The following is a 19541-nucleotide window of genomic DNA, read 5'->3' as shown; positions in this document are numbered from 1 at the left end:
GTGCAGTGACAGCTGTGAAGTCCTCAGTAACCATGGACTTGTGAGTATAGTCTCATCAGGCACCTAAGAGGGCACCTTCTTCTTCTCTAAAAATATATAATTCAAGCAAAATGAACCCTCTTTTCATCACCACTATCCAGGTAGGGATGCGGCTGCAGATGCTAACGTGACAGAGCTGATATGACCTGCAGAATTTTGAAACCAAGGAACCCTAAAACAAATTAACTCTGGCCAACCTGTAACACTCTAATATCAGTGACACAATATGAGCCCCATACACTGATCCTGAAGTCATATTAGTATCTTTGTTAATTTACTGTGGGGCTGTGGAAGAGCAAGTGGCAGAAAGTAGCACCCCAAGCATCCTACCCAGAACCGTGCTCTGCTCTCCCACCCATTCTCTTACTCATTAAAACTAGGATTGAACAGCACTCCAAGCTACATCACGTAGCATGAAATTACTAACAGGAATCTATTAATAATGTGAATGTTTCTCTGTATATGTGTGAGTATGTGGAAAGGTCAGGAAGAAGCAGGGTAGAGATGTGGTCAGTAGTTCCCATGTAAGGCTGATTTGATTCCCTTTAAAAACAAAAATGGGGAACTACCACTAGCTACAACTAGAATTTTAAACATGGAGCACAAAGTAGAAACAAAACCTCTTGGCATGTCACTTTCCCCACCTCCACCTCTGAGCTAACTATGTGAAACCTTAGGAAAGGAGGTTTTGGGCAGTGGAAATGGATGGAGGTACTGGAGGAGGCAGAATGTATCTACCCTCATGGGAGGCTGGTTGAGACTCTGGAGTCATTCCCTTCAGTCCTTGGGTTCTTGAGTGAACATCTGTGGTCAAGACCTTGGCTTCACATCTCAGCTGAAAAGGAAGGACTCCTTTTTAATTGAATGAAGAAGTGGTCCTCGCATAAGCTTCTCTGTCTACTGCAATTACTTTCACGTGTTGGTGAAAATCTGGCAGCCTGTCTTTATCTGTATTTCTCTCTCGTACGTTTTGAAAAAGAACTATGATGAAGGAAGGAAGGAAGTCTCCCCCTCTGCTGCCCCCACAGCTGGAAAATTGCCTGTAATCTCATTGTCCTTTTTCCTGCTGTGTTTCCTGCCAATTAAAGCTGGGTCTTGTTATGTAGCCACAAATAATCTGGCTAGGCCTTTGGTCTGGTCTCTTTCCGGCTTAACTTGCTCTGTATTTAGGCTCAGCTATTTAGGCTGTTCCCCACCAGCTTGGTTTTCTCAATTGCTGTTCTTGCTACTTCCCTAAAAGACCTTGGTTTGCTTTCTGTCTCTTTCCTGGCTCTGCCTGACATCTGCCCCCTACCATATAAGACAGCAAAGTTACAGAATTAGTACGCTGCCTGCAAATAGGCCTGCCTCAAAGGAGCTGATACTGTGTGTGTAGGAGTGAGTGTGCGCACTCCACCTCCACTGGTTTTAGGTCAGGGTGTCAATCAGAGGATCAAACCCAGTCCTCGTAGTCATTGAAGTGGCCAATCCATGTGCCCACATCACACATGCACATTGCCTGTGCTTTCCTGCAGCATCCATCCAAGAACCGTAGGGAGCACACATTCACTTCTGTATCCAGTGCAAAACTGTTCTTGATGTTTGCTTCCTGAGAAGCACTTGGGGGGGGGGGGGGGGGGAGAGGAAGAAGGATAGGATATCTATGCTGGGAAGCATGCTGCACTTGATCAGGGGAAGTGTGTGAAGTAAGGAGGTGCGTTGATCTGGTGTGTCATTAGGATCTCATGTAGGGTGCATGTGGTTTTATGTACCTTCCTAGGGCCTGGGTTCTTGCCTTGTGCATTTGTAAAGAAGTGCATGCACTTGTGACACTGTGATCTTGGGATACGGGTGGTGTGTTCTGGCAGCCCTCCACACCACAAAGTTGCTATGCCACTTGACGAGCCCCTAAGAATTCATACTACTGATACAACCCCCTCTTTCACAGAGACTTGTCACTTCAAGACATTTCCCATGTGAAAAATCCAGGTTATCCCCAAACTATGAGACTTAGTAACATTCTCAAAGAGACTGAATCTGTACTGGCTCTTCTGGAGGGTCATCTAAATTGACCCTCCATTTTGTTTGTCCAAAAAATGCAACAGAGGTCACAGATTGGGTTTGGAAACTGGAGACTACTGTCTTCATAAACTGCATCAGCTGTGAGTGCAGTCCACTGTACTTGACTGAACCGTAGCTGCACCAAAGGACAAGTGAAGCGTTCCTGGACACAAGCTCAGCTCCACACTGATAGCGGGGAGACAACAGACAGTTCATGTTCAGCCAGCCTGTAACGAAAGCTGTGACTGCTGCCTGCTAATCCATTTGGAGCAATTTGTGGAGAGGAAGAAAGGTTATTTCCTAGTGGACACATGTTCACATCACTAAGTGACAGTTTTAGCAAAGGGACCAAGGATGGGTGAACCATGAAAACACAACTCCCCAGTGACACCTGGAGGTGTTCAGAGACCAGTTTGGACTGATGCTACCTGTTCTGTGAATTCATTGGTTATCAGGCCCCTGGCTACTGATCCCGCACATTCTCAGCACTATGTTTCCCTAAAAAGAAAGACTGGAAGCACCAACACACAAGCCAGAGAGATTGCAACCTCAATCCAGTGTACTAATAATACTCGGCACTGTACATTACATAATGTTACTGACAAACGTTAACTAATAAATCCTCACAACACCCCTGCGAGGTAGGGAAGTATTATCCCCAAGATACAGATGGGGAAACTGAGGCACAGAGAGGCTAAGTGACTTGCCAAAGGCCACACAGCAAGGCAATGGCAGAGCCAAGATAAGAATTTAGGAATTCCTGGCTCCCAGCCCCATGCTGACTCCACTACACCATGCTGCCTCTCTGGACGGTAGGAACCTAAGAGTCCCTTCCAGAAGTGATGCCTGGAATTGTTGCCCATTAAAGAACTGTCACTTACATTTGGATAATTATTCCATAGTTTTGTTCCCCATACTGTACAGTGCACTGTCATGGTACTGGCAGAGTTCCAGGGCACCCCAGCTCCTCTTTCTCCAGCACTGGTGCTGTTTAGGAGTATTACAGGGTGCTGTGTGCTTTCAGTAAAAGGATGGCTAGAACAGGTTTCACTGACCCTGGATATGTAGCACGTGAACTCTTACCGGGGTGGAAGGCAGAGAGAAAAAACGATGGTAAAAGAGGTGTCTGCTGCCTCTCACAAAGTGGCCAACAGCTTTCCTGGGTTTCTGGTTCTATAGAATTCCAGTGATAGCTACCGGGAGAAACGATGCATCCCCTGTTCCTTGATTGGTAGGTAGTCGAGTCAGGGATGCTTGTTGTAGTGCAGAATCACAGCCAGCAGTCAGGTCCAGGCTCCCATCACCTACCCCACATTTTTGCCACTGGCCTGGAACAAAGCTGGTTGCAGCCATTGTGCTCTCCCATCAACGGGACCAAGTTATTACCATTGTGCTGGCAAGCAGCCAAATCCATTGTCTGAGTTTCTTCTTTTAAAACAGGATTAAATTAAGAGCAAGGATGGGGAATATGGATGGATGGAGAGATGGGGGGGGTAGGGTGGAGCAAATGGAAAAAATCCAGCCAATGGGCATCTGGGAGGAAATGTCCCTCTTGGGCACTTTCACTGAAGCCAGGTTCCTTTTCACAAGGCTTCTTTCTCTCTCTGGGAACATCTGCTAAGCTTCATCTCTGTCAGCTGGATATACCGTATGACATTGGTATCTGCAGGGAAAGAGAACACACACATACACACACACACACTGATTATAACTCTCCATGAGAAACCTGTTAACAGCTTTGTATTAGGAGCACAATGGGGTGCGCTGTACTACCCAGTCACTGGAAGTGCCTGCTGGACAAGGCCTCTGGGCCAACATCTTGTTGTCTGTGTGGAACCAAAGTTCCCTCTGTGCTTGTCATTCTTTCTGTTCAAACCCTTCTCCAAACTGTGGTCAGCTTTTGTCCTGACTACTGTGATCTGCCCACCAGGCTACCTGCAAGTCCCCACCTTCTCAGTCCACTCCATCCAAAAATATAGTCATCCTCTCCTACTGGTTTGATACAGTCCCTCCACTGACTTCCTGTTTCTGGTTTTTCACTTTCTGTTACACAGTCCTAAAAAAAACTTGCCTAACACTACATTGCTGTTCCTATTTCTTTCCTCTTCCCCCGGCCCCCTGTATCTCTTATTTTCTGCTCCTGGCTTCTCACTCACTGTCATGGTGCAGCTAGGCCTAAAAGAACATCCTTCTTTTTGTCTAAGTCACCTTGCTCACACCTTCAAACCTATTTTGGGGAATATTTCCTGCCTCCCTCCTCTTTCTGTCATATTTCACATACTCTGTGCTACTCTTATCTATGTTGTACTGTCTATTTGGAAGAATAGAAGGACAGCATGAGGAATCTGGGGCTTCTGCTGTCTATGTTATACTGCTTTGTGGATAAAGCACATCTGTGTCTTGGGCTGTTAATCTAATATATTTTTTTGCTGGCAAATGCATGTGAAGAAACAGAATTAAGTCTGAATAGAAATCCTGATCTCAACATCCTCAAACACTACAGAAGTTCACACGAGGGGCTAGATCTGAATTTTGCAGGCTGGGCACACCTCTAAAAGAAGCAAGGTACGTGTAGTGCATATGACCTCCAAATAATGGAAGTGGCATGATAATGAAATCTTTGTCTCCCCCACACCACCAGCCTCAATAAAAATATCTATATTCTGTGTTGCTCTAGAGCTGATGGGTTATGGCCTGTATGAGCCTTCTAGTGACACACAATTCACAGCTTGACTGTCTTCCCAGTGAAGGTGAGAAGTAATAATTGAGTAGGCATGTTAGGAAATCACACCTGCCCAGGCCTGTAAGGACTAGATGCTTGATGAATGGGTGGAGGCGGAGTTCAGTGTAGAATTGGGTAATTGGAGGCCACATCAGCCTGACAGGTAAGAGAGCTAGTAACTCAGTGCAAATTTACCCACATGGAAAATTTCTCAAATGCCTCCCCTCCACAGGTGCCAGAGGCAAAACAGGATGTAGCCAGGAATGCAACTAGAGAAACAGCTTCCATGGGTTAGCTGGGAATCCTGCAAGTGAGTCTTGCCACATCTTCTCCCCAGGTCATAGTTTTATGAGAGAAAACCATAAACAGCAGCTTGTTTACCGAGCAAACGGAACTCTTGCTTCTCAATCCGAGCCTTTGCCTTTCCGCTACATAATTCTGTTTTGCTCACTTCTAGTTCCTCCTACTGAAGTACTGCAAAGCAGTATATAAATATGAATGAACTGAGGCTCTTGATGCCTCTGTGAGGGAAGGAGTGATTTCTAGCCCCATCTTCTAGATGGGGAATGTTGGGTACAGAGAACTGAAGGGAATGTTGTTGTGTCCTGGCTGGGCTATTCCAGAGCACGCCCTGTCCACCTGCTCACACATACGTGCTCCAAACTCTAAAATGTACCAGTGAAGAAGCTCTGAAACATCCTTCTGCAGCTGTTTTAAAGTCCTCAGTCTCTGCAGTGCTTGACAGCTGTCTCATAGGCATGTTTCCAGGTCGGCAGGGCGTATCCTGAACATTCTAGCTGGGGCATACCACTGCTATGGTACAAACATTCCCGTAAGTGACTCAGCCAAGGTCATGTATAAGTCATCAGTGATGCTTGGACTAGTATGTAAGGCTTTCTGGCCTCTGAAGAAGAATTCATTGCTTTCCCTGGGCTTTGGCTTAGAAATTGTGGTAACTTGTCCATTATGCTAGCAAGAATGTGCCCCAGTTTTGATTCCTAGTATGTCTAGATAAGCACTGTCCAACTGGCAGCATGTGGACTGCATTGGGTCTATAAGGGATTAATATGTAACCTTTAGGCTCTTGCCCAGCTGTCAGTCCTTCCATTGTTCCTGCTGTTGTGTTGGAGTCCCTGGGGCAGTACAGCATGGTGGGAGATGGCCTGACAAGCCTGCTGCCTGGGCGATGGTGGGGGAAAGGCTCACGCTGCCTCTATGTGTGGTAGAGGGGCTTGCATTACCCATGCAGCAGCAGTGGTGGTGGACAGGAGAGGTCATGTAGTAACAGCAGATGGAGTGGTTCATGCTGGTTGCACTGAGGGGCTCTGTTGTGGATGGGATGGGGGGAGCTCGTGTTATGCACGCAGTGGCATCAAAGAGGATGGCTCATGTTGCCGGCATGGGGCATGGCGACAACTTGTGCTTCCTGCTCAGCAGCAAAATGTGGGGGGGGGGGCTGGTGTGTGGGTGTGTGTGAGATGTCACACTGCCTGTGCAGCACAGCAGGAAGGCTTGCAGTGCCCACAGAGTGGGGTCCCAGGGAGCTCCCACAGTATGCAGCCCCAGGGCCTAGAACTGGTCGGGGCACATGGCCCCTGGCCACTTGGGAGTTGGAAAGCCCTGGTTTAGATCACAAAGATAGTGTATGGCTGTCTTTGGTGTGCAGTGGGTGGGGAGAGCTCATACTACTACTCTGTTGGAAACCTGAGGTCTAGTCTAAGTAGTTTCCTAAAGTAAGAGGGAGAGTGTGGGAGTTGGACTTATGCATGGGCATCATCACATATAACATAACATTTTTCCTCAGTTAAAGAGAAACTAGAGGCTTTATTGGTGAAGCACTGGAATGGCTCAGCTAGAAGAGTGGTAGAGCCTCCATCCTTGGAGGTTTTTAAGACCCAGCTTGACTATTCCTTGGCTGGGAATAGTGGAGATGGTCCTGCTTCGAGCAGGGGGTTGGACTAGATGACCTCCTGAGGTCCCTTCCAACCCTAATTTTCTATGATTTTATGAATAATATGTTAGGGGCTTAACACTATATTATTCAGTATAAGATCAAAGCAAAAACAAATATCACTAAGCAAAAATCATCAAAATAGTTGAAAGGTATTGCTTCGTTAGTCCTGTCGTCCTTATGATTAAATGTACATCTCTTATTCAAATTGGTAAAACAAAAGCTAGTCTTCCTGAACATCTTGACAGTGTCTCCAGTACTTCACTGTCAGTCATTGTACAACTGAGTTAATATTATTACACCTCAGTTAAAGTTTTCAGTTTAGCTAAAGCTAAAAACAGTCTGCAGGGTTGTGAAATAGGAGAGCGACATTACTGGGAATGGCTGACAGGCAGCAAAAATTGCAGAAGAAAGGATAGTTTGAAGAGTGGAACATCAAGACTATTAAAAAGGGAAGGGGATCATTAACATCTATGGAATGAGGAGACATTATCAGGAATTGGGTAGATTATAATGAGTCACAAAGAAAATTGAGTCCCTCAGCACTGCCTGAATAGAAATGCCACTGCCCCTCCCCCTTCCCCAAGCAGTTGGTTTTAAAGTTTGGGTACAACAGGAATCAGAGGGGGTGCAACTGCACCCCTGCCATCCCCCCCAGATCCACTCCTGGACTTACGTAGCCAAACAGCTGGTGTTCAGTGTCAGTACATCAAGTGTGGGTTCCATCCTCTGTCCCAATCCCTGTATGCTTGACTAGCAAGACACACATAGGAATAACCTGAACAAAAGTTTCGGCCAGGTTGAGGCTCACAAGGCAAGCCTTTTGCTGCTTCAAAGTGCTTTCAGCCTTGTTTCATCCTATCTCAGCCTCTGATTCTGGAGATTATAAAATGCTGCAGATCATTTGTGTTCTCCTCTCTTTTTCCAAATTTTCTGTGAATAAAGGGTATTATCAAACTACCTTTTCAGCTCTTTTTGTGATTGAGGGTGGAAGACAGGGGAAAGAAAAACAGACAGACCAAGCCCAGTTGTGCTAACCTTCTAACAGACAATAAACAGTCTCAAGAGATTTGCTGTGCTGACAAGTCTTTAGAATGGTGAAATCCCATGTGATTGAATTCCTGTTTGCCATTTAAAATTTGCTCATGGAGAATAATTTCCAGTGACTTGTGCCTAAGGCATCTCTTTTTAGAGAAAGGGATTGCACAAAGCAAAACCAAATAATGCTCTAACATGGTTTGCCAGTGCTAATGAACTGAGCCTTGTGGTGCCCTATAAGGAGAGGAAAGAACAACTATTTCTATTTTACAGATGGAGATATCTAGACTAGAGAAGTTAAATGACTTGCCCAAGAGTGCATAGTAAGTGCAGCAGGGCTAGGATTAGAAGTGATGTGTCCCCCATTGCTTTAATAACTCATGCCCCCTTCCTACCTTATCTTCCCCCAGACTTTCAATTATTAGAAATAACCTCTCCCCAAAATGATCTAAAATTGCACAGTAACAGTAGATATGGGTCTGTGCTGTGGAGTTCTGATCCACAGTTGTCCTTTCCCTAAAAATTTAGGCCTTTCTTGGATTGTTTCTAAATAGATTTGCTGTGAGTTGTTTTCTTTGATGTTGTTGCTATGGAGTACTTTATAATTTGTGTTTATAAAGAGATGACAGAAAGCAGACCAGCTAATACCACATGGTATAAAATGCAGAGAAATGCATACAAGAAAATTAGGGGGGAAACGGTTTTGGATATTGAAATTAAAGCTTCATTGAAAACTGACTTTTGATCCAACTTGAACCTCAAGAAAGATGAGGATCATTTGTTTTAATTTTCCCCCTAACTATTCTTCATTTACATGAGTTTCTGCATTTACCAGTTCTGACTGGTTTGAAAGTAGGAAGTGCAAATGGGAAACAAAATGAGTGAAACTGTGCTCTTAAGCAGACCAGTTAAACAGTTGTGGAGAGCACAGGGACATTGAAACAATGCTCCAAGCTTTGGCGATGGAAACAGAAGAATGCCTTGTGGGAAAGGGATGGCCATGTGACCACAGCAGTCATTCACGTTGTAGGAGGTGTATTTATATATTCCCTACTAGCTTTTGCTAAGGTGACCATGTCCTCAACCCAGCTGGGCCCAACTCCTTTGGGGACTCGAACACTGCCAGGTGTGCTATGCAGCTTTCCTCTTCTCCTTTTGTTCATGGAGCTCTGACTGCAATACTCTGACAGGACCCAACTCCATTTCCATGCTCATGCTAAGAATTGCTCTCTGGTACTCTCTATACACATGACATATATTTCACTTTCCACTTATCACCTCTTCTTTCATTCCACTTCCCTTTAATCATTATAACTTCACTTTTATTTGCATAGCATTTATAAGGAAAACTTGGGGTTTAATCTCCATGCTACATGGTTCCTCTCTGTCCTGATATAAAAACTTCACACATCTGTAACCCAGTTCAAAGAACAGTCAAAGCCAACATCAGTATGTCATGACTAATAGAACTAGAATGATAAAGCTGTCCCCTGAGTCAGTAAAGCAAATAGTGCCAGACATGCAAAATCCTGTGGTTTGTTTTGTTTTGTTTTTATTTGGAAACACAACACAATCTTTGTATTGCTTCTGTGCTGCCCTCTGATTCTGACCAGTTTCTAATGTTCAAGCAAACTTTTAGGCCCATTTGATCATGAAACTACTATAACATCAGAAAATGAAACAATTTGTTATTGGGCAAATGGGCCATGGGTTCCTGAACATTTTCCCACCATTTCCTTCTAAAGGAAAAGAGAGAAGTTGGAACTCCCTCTATAATAGTAAATTTTCAGCAATACACCATCTTCCATGCTCTGTTATAGTGGTCAAAACTTACCGCCTTCAAGCACTGTCACTGCAAAACTACTGTCCTACCAAAAGTCCTTGAAAGGCAATATAACTAAAGGTACAGTGAGCCCTATTCAGCAGTGGTGAAATAAGTGATGCTAAACCAGGGATGGATTTAGTCCAGTGAAAAGAAACATAAAAGCTGTCAGAGATACTCTTGAGACTTTTCTTTGCCCTCATTCAGTACCTGTTGGCTGTCGGGACCTTGCTTCTTTCAAGTAGTACAGTGCCTTGTTGAAGTCACCCAGGTGGTAGAATGCTACGCCCGATCGATAGAGTGCCTTGAAGTTCTCTCCTTCTTTCTTAAGTACTTTGAGGCAGTACTCCTTGACTCGCTCATAATTCACCAACTCAGCCTGGAGCAGACATGCTGCAAAAGAGGGGAACAGGGAGAGAGAAATGAACAGGGACTGTTAGAAATTTACTTCTTCCTCTTCCTGTGGTGCAAGGAAGATAAAGATTTAGGTAGAGCTATACATCTGAAGTAGTTTAAGTGTGAATTCCAGCTTTTCATAATACCTAATCTGAAACAAAGGTTTTATGTCTGGAATTTCAATGATGGTGAATTGTGTTTGGTTTAGCAAGGGTGGAAGGATTTGAGTAACTCTCCAAATCTCCATCTTATTGATAGTATCTGAACCAAGAACAACACTTGTAAACCAAAAGCTATGCAGAGCATTTGCAATTAAGTGCATAAAAGAGGAACAGTAAGTTAGACCTGTTGTTATACTCAAAACAATGCAAGGTTACAGGCAATGTTTTGACAGTGTTGTTGATTATTAGGAGTTTAAAGCTGTGCCTCATTGAGCAACACTGCCATCCGTGCTCTACTAGAATATTGGTACCATATTTACTCAAATATAAGACAACTCCCAAATAATTAGACTCTCTATACCTGGGAAATTATAATTTTCCATATATAATTTAATTATTGGAGGTTTGCCTTGAATTTGTCCTCTCCCACTGCTACAGCAGGGAAAGTAAATTTGGAGGGTCAGGTAGCTCCCTTGTGCTCTGCCTCCTCCCAACTTCTTCCCCCTTCTTATTGTTTGACACTGTTCTCCCTAAGCACAAAGAAGCGAGGGGCAAATTTGAAAGGACTGACCTTGAAATAAACTTACCTATATTAATTTGCATATAGGCAATTCAGTATAGGTACTCATATATCCAACTCAGACAGAATTGATGCATTTTACCTTTATTGAAACGGCTGCAAGTTTTAGCACAAGCAGTCAATAAACACACATACAGGGCAAACTATGCATGATATTAATTCAAAGCCAAAGGCTCACAATTTACCATACAAGTCATAAGGCTGGGCCCCACCAGAGTCTACAGAGTTTCATGCCATGGTAACCCCACAGCTCAGCACTGCTCAGTATGTGTGTGTACTCCAGATACCCCTCACAAAAGATCCATGTGATAATTACCCCCCCCCCCCCCACACACACATGACTGGAACTGGGTGTTCTTGACATGAGTCCTGGGATCCTCCAAAAATGTATATGCAGTTGAGGCACACAGGGCAACCAGGTCTGGCTCTACCTCATGGGGGGAGAACACACTAATCATGTGACAGGCTGAGAGAGGCAGTGAGAGAGGGTTCTGGGTGAACTGTTTGGGGCCCCACTTGGTGATGTTTGCCAGACATCTAAGGCTGGTGAAGAAACAGGAATAATTGGAAATGGGAAAGAAAGGTGCAACTCAGCTGGAGAAGTAAAGGGGAAGTCAAAATCTATGCAATATAGTAACTTACCATGAATAAAAAATTATTTCAATGTGGTGGCTCACCATGACTTGAAAAGGAATTGGCTCTGAGGGGGACTGCATGCAATGAGCACTACCATATATCTTATTCAGACAGGCTGCACTAACCTATCCTTGTATGTTTGCTCAATATGGGTGATGCATTTTGTAGTTATGTTTAGTGCTGACTGCATTTAATCAATTTCAGAGTTGGTTTCTATTACTCAACACATGCTGCTTTGGCAGCAGTTTAATGATAGACAGTTTATTTAATGAGATTTCCTTATATGTGTATATATAAGATGAGAGGTTTGTCCCTCACACTGATTGGGGAAAATACTCATCTTGTGTTTGAGTAAATATGGTATTTAATTTAAAAGCAAATTTAATTTCAGCATTTCTGAAAACATATTGCTCGTGTGCAGGATCAGTGACAGTCGGAGCTGCTGTTTAAATCTCACGACTGCAGTCTTCTGAGGAAACACCCACATTTAGAGCCTCCACACTCAGGTGCCTCTGCAAGTAGTACCAGCAATGCCTGGAAGAAAGAGTAACTTTGAATTCCTCCCTTCAAGACTGATAGAGCACCACACCAGCCCTGCAGTGCTTGGGAAGGTCGATCCTTGGCATGCCTTCTACAGATGGTTGACAGTTTTTGACAGACTGTCTTTTCCAGTGCAATATGGGGTTTCATTTTTTTTTCTCCAGAGAAAAAATTCCAACTTTTTTAGAATTAAATTTTCAAAATTTGTTAGAAAAAATTTAAAAATTAAACATTTAAAGTGTCAATCCATTCACACATTTTTAATTTGGAATTTTAGTTCTTGTGAGAACTTTTTTTATATACACTTTAAGTTATCATACTATTTTTGGGATGAAAGATGTCACAATAAAACTTTCCTGTGGGATAGAAACTTGTTATCTATACAATTCTAGTTTTTTCCCTTCTCCATAGTACTGAGACAGCAGGAAAAAAATGGAGCCATGGATCCCCTTTGTTCCTCTATTAGCAGCAGTGCTAGAAGATGGAAGGGGAGCAGTGAGGCTCCCCTCACTGGGAGGGTAGGGAGCACCCTTTCCCTCGCTGAACACAAAGCAGGGAAGTCTCCTTAAGCAGTGGGACAGTCTTTTGTTGTCTGTGTACAGTACCTAACAGTGGAGCACACAGCCATGAAAGCCTGAAGCCTCGGAGAGATGGTATCAGTGGTTAGAATAAAAGACTGTCCATGGCTCCTTGCTTCTGTTCCTTAATTATCTGCTGATTCACTGTGATCTCTCTGTGCCTCATTTTACCTGCCAGTGAAGGCAAGTATAAACTCAAACTTGCAAATATTTACTTATTAATGGGTGGCTTAATTAGCTACCAGAGTCCACACACACAACCTTTATTCAGGAAATAATCAGTGGGACTAGTGGTAGAAATAAGGACAGCGATCATCCCCATGGCTTGCACCTACAGACTCTTCTTTTGAAAGGTGCCTCTAACATAAAAGAGCTCCATACTACGAACTTTACTGATTGACTTTTAGTCTACACAAATAGGTGCTGTTACTAAGGAGAAGCACAATGTATTTCAAAAGGACCAGCAACCAGCTGTTTGATTAGTCATTTAAAAAAATGTATTTCTAAAAACTCAAAGGCATTTCCTTACCTATTTTTTTTTCCTTTCCTATTTAATCAGTCAATGATGTTTTTTCTTCCTGCATTTCTAACAAGGTTTGATATGAATGTGCCTTGTTTGCCTTTATTTTTAAAGCTGCTTATATAAAAATGGTTGTGTGAATTTAATGCTGGCTTGACAGCCGTGAAGACTGGAGTCCTCTATTTAGTCCCTGAATAGGTTCAGCACTTGAACTAGTTTCCTATAAATTGCCCATCTAACAGCCCCTCTCCTGTTCTGAAGAAACCATCTCTCAAAGTAGATGAAAGGGGATTTTAGTTTTCCTCATGTGTTCACTCCTGATCTGTTCACTCTCCAGCTGTAGTAAAAGAAGGAACTATCTCATTTATATTATCTCAATAAATCCATAACAAACTTGCTCTGGATCTATTTTTTCCAACTGCCAGTTCTGCAAATTCTCCTTGAATTCTGGATGTCCAGCTGTTTTTTTCTGTTGAAAGATTCTGTAAATCAAACTTAATGGCTTAGTGGAAAAGTTGTTTCTGCCTGCCTGAGGATGGACAGGCACTTGTTTATCTCAGCAAAATGACATGAGTATGCAAGAAACAGCTATGCTGAGCATGAAGTGGCCATTTTGACAGACACTCTTTTCTAACTAGATCTGCACATTTAAGAGTCCCTTTTAACTATTTAGCAGCATAAATTCTTGGTTTTCAGTTAAACAAAATTAATTTAAGCAAGCAGACATGACTGTGGATAAGATTAAACAACAATGCAAATCAGAAGTTGTTGATAATACATCTTTTTTAAATAGAAGTGTGCTTCTAGCTCTGGAATCCTTTTCTTTTTTTTTGTAATTTGGTCAGGGAAGGATGGTTTTTCAAGAGTTGTTGTTCTTCCCAAGTAGATGTGTATCTCTCTGGCTGGAAGCATTTTGTTTACAGTATCATGAAGATTTCATCACCTTTGTACTCTCTGTATAATAGGCCCCCAGTGAGACCTTGTGTGTCTTCTCAAGAAGCCCAAATGATGATCAGGTTATACAGCCTTTTCTTCCTCTCCTTTGAAAACAAGCCGAGCTTGGCTGTACACAACATCTTTTGTAATCATTCTTAGACATCCAAAAGAACGTATTGTTCTGAAGAGGCAATAGTACAGCTGTCTTTTCTCACAAAACTCACTGTCATCTTAATAAGGATCCAGTGGTCATGATCAGCCAGCTCAGCTTTATAGAATCTTTTTACACATGGTTTAACAGCCCATTATGGTTAGGTGGGATTCGCATCTCTGGTACTGGCATGTAGTGTCAACTTAAACACTATAACCTCTCATCTCTAAAATTTCACATCTCATGGGGTGATAGAGAGCCTATATTCATCATTTATAAGGTGTTTTGAATACATTAAAAAAATGCACTATAGAAGGGCACAATGTTCCTTTTAACTGAAATCTCCAGGAGAAGTCTCCCCATCTATCTTTGAAGTTGAATGTTACTGTCAAAGTAGAGCTGGCTTGGAGTCGGGCTATTTTGGCTCACTGGCAGAGTGTTTAGGCTGGGTTTCTATCCCTGAGTTGTCTATACAAGTTCCATCAGTTACAGCAATTTCGGGAGCAATTTGGTGAGAGTGTCCTTCCAACCCAGTTGTCTAGTTCACTTCAGAACAAGCCTAATGGACAACATGGAGCTGGATCACACCATTGCTGCTAATCGCTGTTGTAAATGGTAGGAAGGTCAAAAAAGTGACTTGTAGGTGGGGCTTTCTTGAATTTTACTCTGACAAAAAACCCCTATAGATTTTAAGGCCAGAAAGGACACTTGTGACACTCACTTGGCCTCCTTCATCATATTGACTGTAAGCCTACACTGAATGAATATTTCTTTGAACCACAACATGTCATTTAGAAAAGACAACTAGCAGCAATTTTAAAATAAAGAGATTGCAAAATCATCACATGCCTGGGTAAGTTGTTCCAATGGTTAATTATCTGAACTGGTTTTTTTTTTAAAAAGGTATCCCAATTTCTAGTCTGATTTTTGTTTAAACTTACACTTCCAACCACAAGACCTTGTTAAATCTTTGCCTGCTAGACTGAAAAGCTTGTTATCAATGTTGTGTTCCTCGCATATGTACTGACAAACTGTGCTCAAGTCACTTCTGAACCATAACCTTGATAAGTTAAACAGACTGAGCTTCTGGGGGCTTTCGCTGTGTGGAGTATTATTGTCCAATCTTTTAAACACTCTTGTGGCTCTTCCTTGAACCCTAAAACTTAAAGCTCATCTGAGAAATGGAGTCTTCTCTGTTTCATCCGCTTTTCAAGAAAGTTCTTCCCAACAGCCTTGAAGAACTAGCCAGTTTATTAAAGCATTCTAGTTTGGCCTAGTGTTTGTGAATTTGGGTAAACCTTGGCTTGAGATAACATTAGATTTCATTACAAAGCCTAAGGGTATGTGAGCTTCAACATGGAAATTTTGCACAATTTTGTTGTAAGGCCTTGTCTACGTGGGGGTTTTCTCAGTGGTGAAGTTGCACTAGGACAAACCTCCAGATACAATATATGATAATAGCTAAAATCCCAATGTAAACAAGGCCTAAGATCTACCCACATTTATGGAATACTAAATGGAATGGGCAAAATTATCTGGAAATGGAGTCAGCATATCTTTACCCTCTGAAGCTAGTGTGTCTGGCTAATGGTTGTTGAATATAGCACATTATGTTAGTCATAGCTGAGATTCCATTCGCTGCTTATCTCTAAGATTAAAAATATTTTGTCCTGAAGGATATCCTGAGTCACAAGTTTGTTTCTCACAAATGTCAGGGGAGTTTAACTCAGCCCATTGCTAAATGGTGGAGCTGGTAGCACTACATATTACTAAGACTGCTTAAAACATCCCACTGCAATGCCCTAATTTCAGTCATGTATAGCCATGTCAAATTGTAAACACTTGGGCTCAAATTTCCCTACACTTACAGTTCTTGGCAGTTGCAGGCTGTGCTGGGTCCAGGAACCTAAACTGAAGGCGCAGACAGAAATTACATTTGTTGCATGATTGGCCCTTTGAAAGTGCTCTACAGCCATGCCCCAACAGAAAAGCATGGTTGCAGAATGCTCCAATTGCATGACAAAATTAACTCTTGTTATGAGGGTTCAAATGAAGGTGCTCCAAAGTGGGACACCATTAACTTGTCTGCTCTGGTGGCTCAGCTGCTGCAGCCTAGCCCTGCCCCTGGTGTTGTCTCAGGATGGGAGGGGGAGAAGGCAGGGGTGGGAAGTCGGTTCTGGGGTTTGCCTAACCATGCTGGAGGAGGGGATGGGTGGATTGGAGCTCCCCAAGCTGGGGGGCTCCAATCCACCCATCCCCTCACTCCAGCACAGGCTAGGGAAACCTGAGGACCAAGAGCTAATTAATTAGATGGTTGAGGAAGACTCTGAGTTGGGAAGGGACTTATTTAATGAGGAGCCAGAAGGAAGAGAAAGGCTTAGGAGTTCCAAAGCTAAGACACCAGGGAAGTAGCTGAGGTAGAAAAGGGCAAAAAGATTGGACAAGCAGCCTGGGGAAGAAGTGTAAGAGCCAGTAGGGTGGGGAATCAAACCAGGGAGTCCTGGAATAATTAGTATGCAATAATATGACTTATAGATTATTATACTACATATGCAAAAGCAGCCAAGTTAAAGTTGTACAGGTTCTAATTTAGGCATTCCCTAACTTTTGAGTTTTGCAACTGTAATGGGTTCTTGAATGCAACATGAGAGAGGCAACAGCTGTGAAACTTAGATCCAAGCTATCCTAAAGTTCAGGTTAATTAGAATCACAGTTTTGTTCTGGTTATATCTTTAGTGTGTCTGCTTACATGCAAATGGTACTGCTGAACTTTAAACCTGCTGTTGCCCTGTGTTGAGTTCTTCAACACATCCACAATTTTAGTGAAAAAAGCTGCAAGATGAAAAGAGTTTGAGAAACCTGTACACAAAGGGGATAGAACAGATGCTGTATCAAATCCTCCTCCCCTCCAAATGCCACACATGCTGTGCATTTCCAACATGCTACCCAATGTTTCTCAAAGGATGATGATTACAAGTGCTCTTAGAGAGAAAAACACATGCTATCACACTCCAGATCTGATCCAGTCATTAAGATCTAAAGAATTTCCAAATAATCTATCCTCTATGAAGTACTCCTCTTCTTCGACAGCTCCAGCTTGCAAACAAAGGGGTTTTTCTGGCTCCCTACTGGTAAGATGCTAATTATAATCAGCTTGATAATGTCAAGCCATAATCTGACCAGCTGGCTACCAGTGTTTGGACCACCGTAATGGGATGAGTAGGAAAAACCAAAAGTGACTGCTCAACTTTTCAATTAGGCCAGGGACAGACATTAGACACAGACCGGTTCAAGTGATCAGTAACTGGTTTAAACCTGTAACAGAACAGACATTCAGTGCACATAACCCAGTTTGAAAATGGCTGAAACTGATGAGAGATAAACCTGGTTGAATGTAGTATTAGACTTGACTGATTTGGCTCAAACCCATTAATGCATTGTCTGTCTCGGACCCTTTGCTGGTTTGAATTAAACCAGAGACCCCCCCCAGCATCCCAGCATGCTCTCTGGGCTGGGCTCTCTGCTCCAGCCCAGCCAGGTTGGCCTCGGTCCTCTGCTCTGCAGCCTGAGTAGGGACCAGCAGGGGCGGGGGTCTGGCCAGGGAGGGGTTTAATTCCCCCTCCCTGTGCCACCGGCAGGGACCCGAGCCAGGTCTGCCCGCATTCCCCCCTTCCTGCTGCAGCAGGGGGGCATCATGGCCCCTGAGGCAGAGTGGGGCAGGGAGTAGAGTTAGTTTCCCCTCTACCCCACTGGCACCTGGGTGGCTCCCTGTCCAGAATAGGCCCCCAGCTGTCCCCTCTGCCAGAGGCTGGAGGAAGGAGAAATAACCTCCATCCTTGGAGGGGACTTGTTCCAAGCACAAAGAGGCCATTTGCACCGCAGCCGGGTCCGATATGATTGTATGATAGAACAGGTCCCCCTTTCTCTAGGAACTGCCTAATGTCAACGGAGGTGTGGATCCACCTGTGTTTTGGGAGACCCCAGGTAGCCTCTTCTTCCAAATGTTCCCTCTTTCCTCTCAGCCTCACTCACCATCCTCAGGACAGATTCTGTCTGTTCCTCTCACCTCAGCTTCCCCGGACAGACCCTAGGATGGACTCTTGCCCATAAGTCCTTGATATTGGTGTCATCTGAGGTAACACAGATCAAACACTACTTGGCTAGGTTGCCTCTGCCTCTCCATCTGGGCTCTTTCAGACAGATCCGATCCCAACGGATCCTGCTGCCTCAGAAGATGAATGCAGCAGATTCACAGATGTCTGTGGTCACATGTGGAACCTCATCCTTATGAAGGGGAGCGCCACTCCAGGGAGAAAATAACTGGGGTTGCTGGTACAACTGCCACCATTCAGGAGAGGAGACAAGACCAGGGAAGCATGTAGGACCAGCCAGATCACACTACTGGCTACTACAGGAGCTGATGGCTCTCCCTACATCAGGCGCTGGGGCTGGCAGCTAGCCTAGGGCTCTGCCTCCCATCTCTACCCATTCTGGAGTTTTGGCATGCACAGGAGATGCAGACAGAGAAAAATGGTCCCATGTTATCAGCAGAGTCCTTGCAAAACACCTGGAAGTCTGCCTGGGTGGTATTTCCATCATCTGTTCCAGACAACATAACAGCAGACTCTGCCTCATCCAGTAAGTAGATGACTTAGTCTGTCAAAAAAATCCCTATTTATAATGTTTTGGAGGTGGGGAGAGAGCCCAGTTGGGGCTCTGCATTTAGGAGGTGATTCACAGTCTCCCTTAGTTGCTGTCTCCCAAACCTGCCTTCCTGGCTGCCTTCAGCTCTGCCCATTTGCTTTCCCTCTTTCTCACTTGTCTTTTTGTGTTTGCACTCACTCATTTTCTTGTCTGCATTTTTCCGTTCCCTCTTTTGTTACAAGCCATTTCCACCTCTCTTCTTCACTCAGTCCTTTTCTCTTCTATCACTTCAATTCTGCCATCTCTGCTGATGTTTGTTTTCTTGCCTGTTCCCAGCCTCTAGCTGTACAGAGTGCTGTTTTCTGCCTGTTCTTACAGAGGCAGCTGGGAGCACTGCAGGCTGCAGCAATATTTAGATCTAGGGAGGACAGATTAGTGCCAGTGACCTATCAGTTCCCCACAAGATGGAGGAGGAACACTGCACCAGCTCCCTCTAACTGTCTGGCCTTAGCAGGTTGGGAATCCTTACTGTTAAGTGTCACCCACCTGCAAAAAATCAGCTTCTGAACAGCTTTCAGAAATGTCACCCTCTCCCTATTACTGCAGTTATGAATGGTGCTTATGTCTGCCTGACAGCTGCTATTTTCTAGCTAACTCATGACAGGAAGGTCTGTTTAAAGCTGTAGTCTGAGAAGAGGAGCTTGGCATTTGAATATAAATGCCTTTAACTTATAGCAGCTATGAAAGTTTCCTGCCTTTTCCATGCATTTAGAGGCTGCACTATATT

General features: G+C 43.7%; 1 protein-coding gene and 1 long non-coding RNA gene across 4 annotated transcripts in view; one reads left to right on the top strand and one right to left on the bottom strand.

Annotated features, from left to right (window-relative positions):
• LOC132248774 (uncharacterized) overlaps positions 1-19541 on the top strand; it is an 80955-nt gene that overhangs the window by 36351 nt on the left and 25063 nt on the right. The window lies entirely within an intron of this gene.
• The window catches only part of TTC9 (tetratricopeptide repeat domain 9), a 44229-nt gene continuing 27304 nt past the window's right edge, over positions 2617-19541 (bottom strand). Inside the window, exons 2-3 of the mRNA XM_006267946.4 lie at positions 9823-10005; positions 2617-3742 (exon numbers count right to left, since the gene is read on the bottom strand). Coding sequence (XP_006268008.1) covers positions 3663-3742; positions 9823-10005 — 263 coding nt within the window. The 3' untranslated portion in view covers positions 2617-3662. The remainder of the gene's footprint in view (positions 3743-9822; positions 10006-19541) is intronic.

This window comes from Alligator mississippiensis, chromosome 2 (assembly GCF_030867095.1).
Source record: "Alligator mississippiensis isolate rAllMis1 chromosome 2, rAllMis1, whole genome shotgun sequence".
NCBI classification, from domain to species: domain Eukaryota; kingdom Metazoa; phylum Chordata; order Crocodylia; family Alligatoridae; genus Alligator; species Alligator mississippiensis.
Note: the sequence above shows the minus strand (reverse complement) of the source record. Positions and strands in the feature narration are given on the sequence as shown.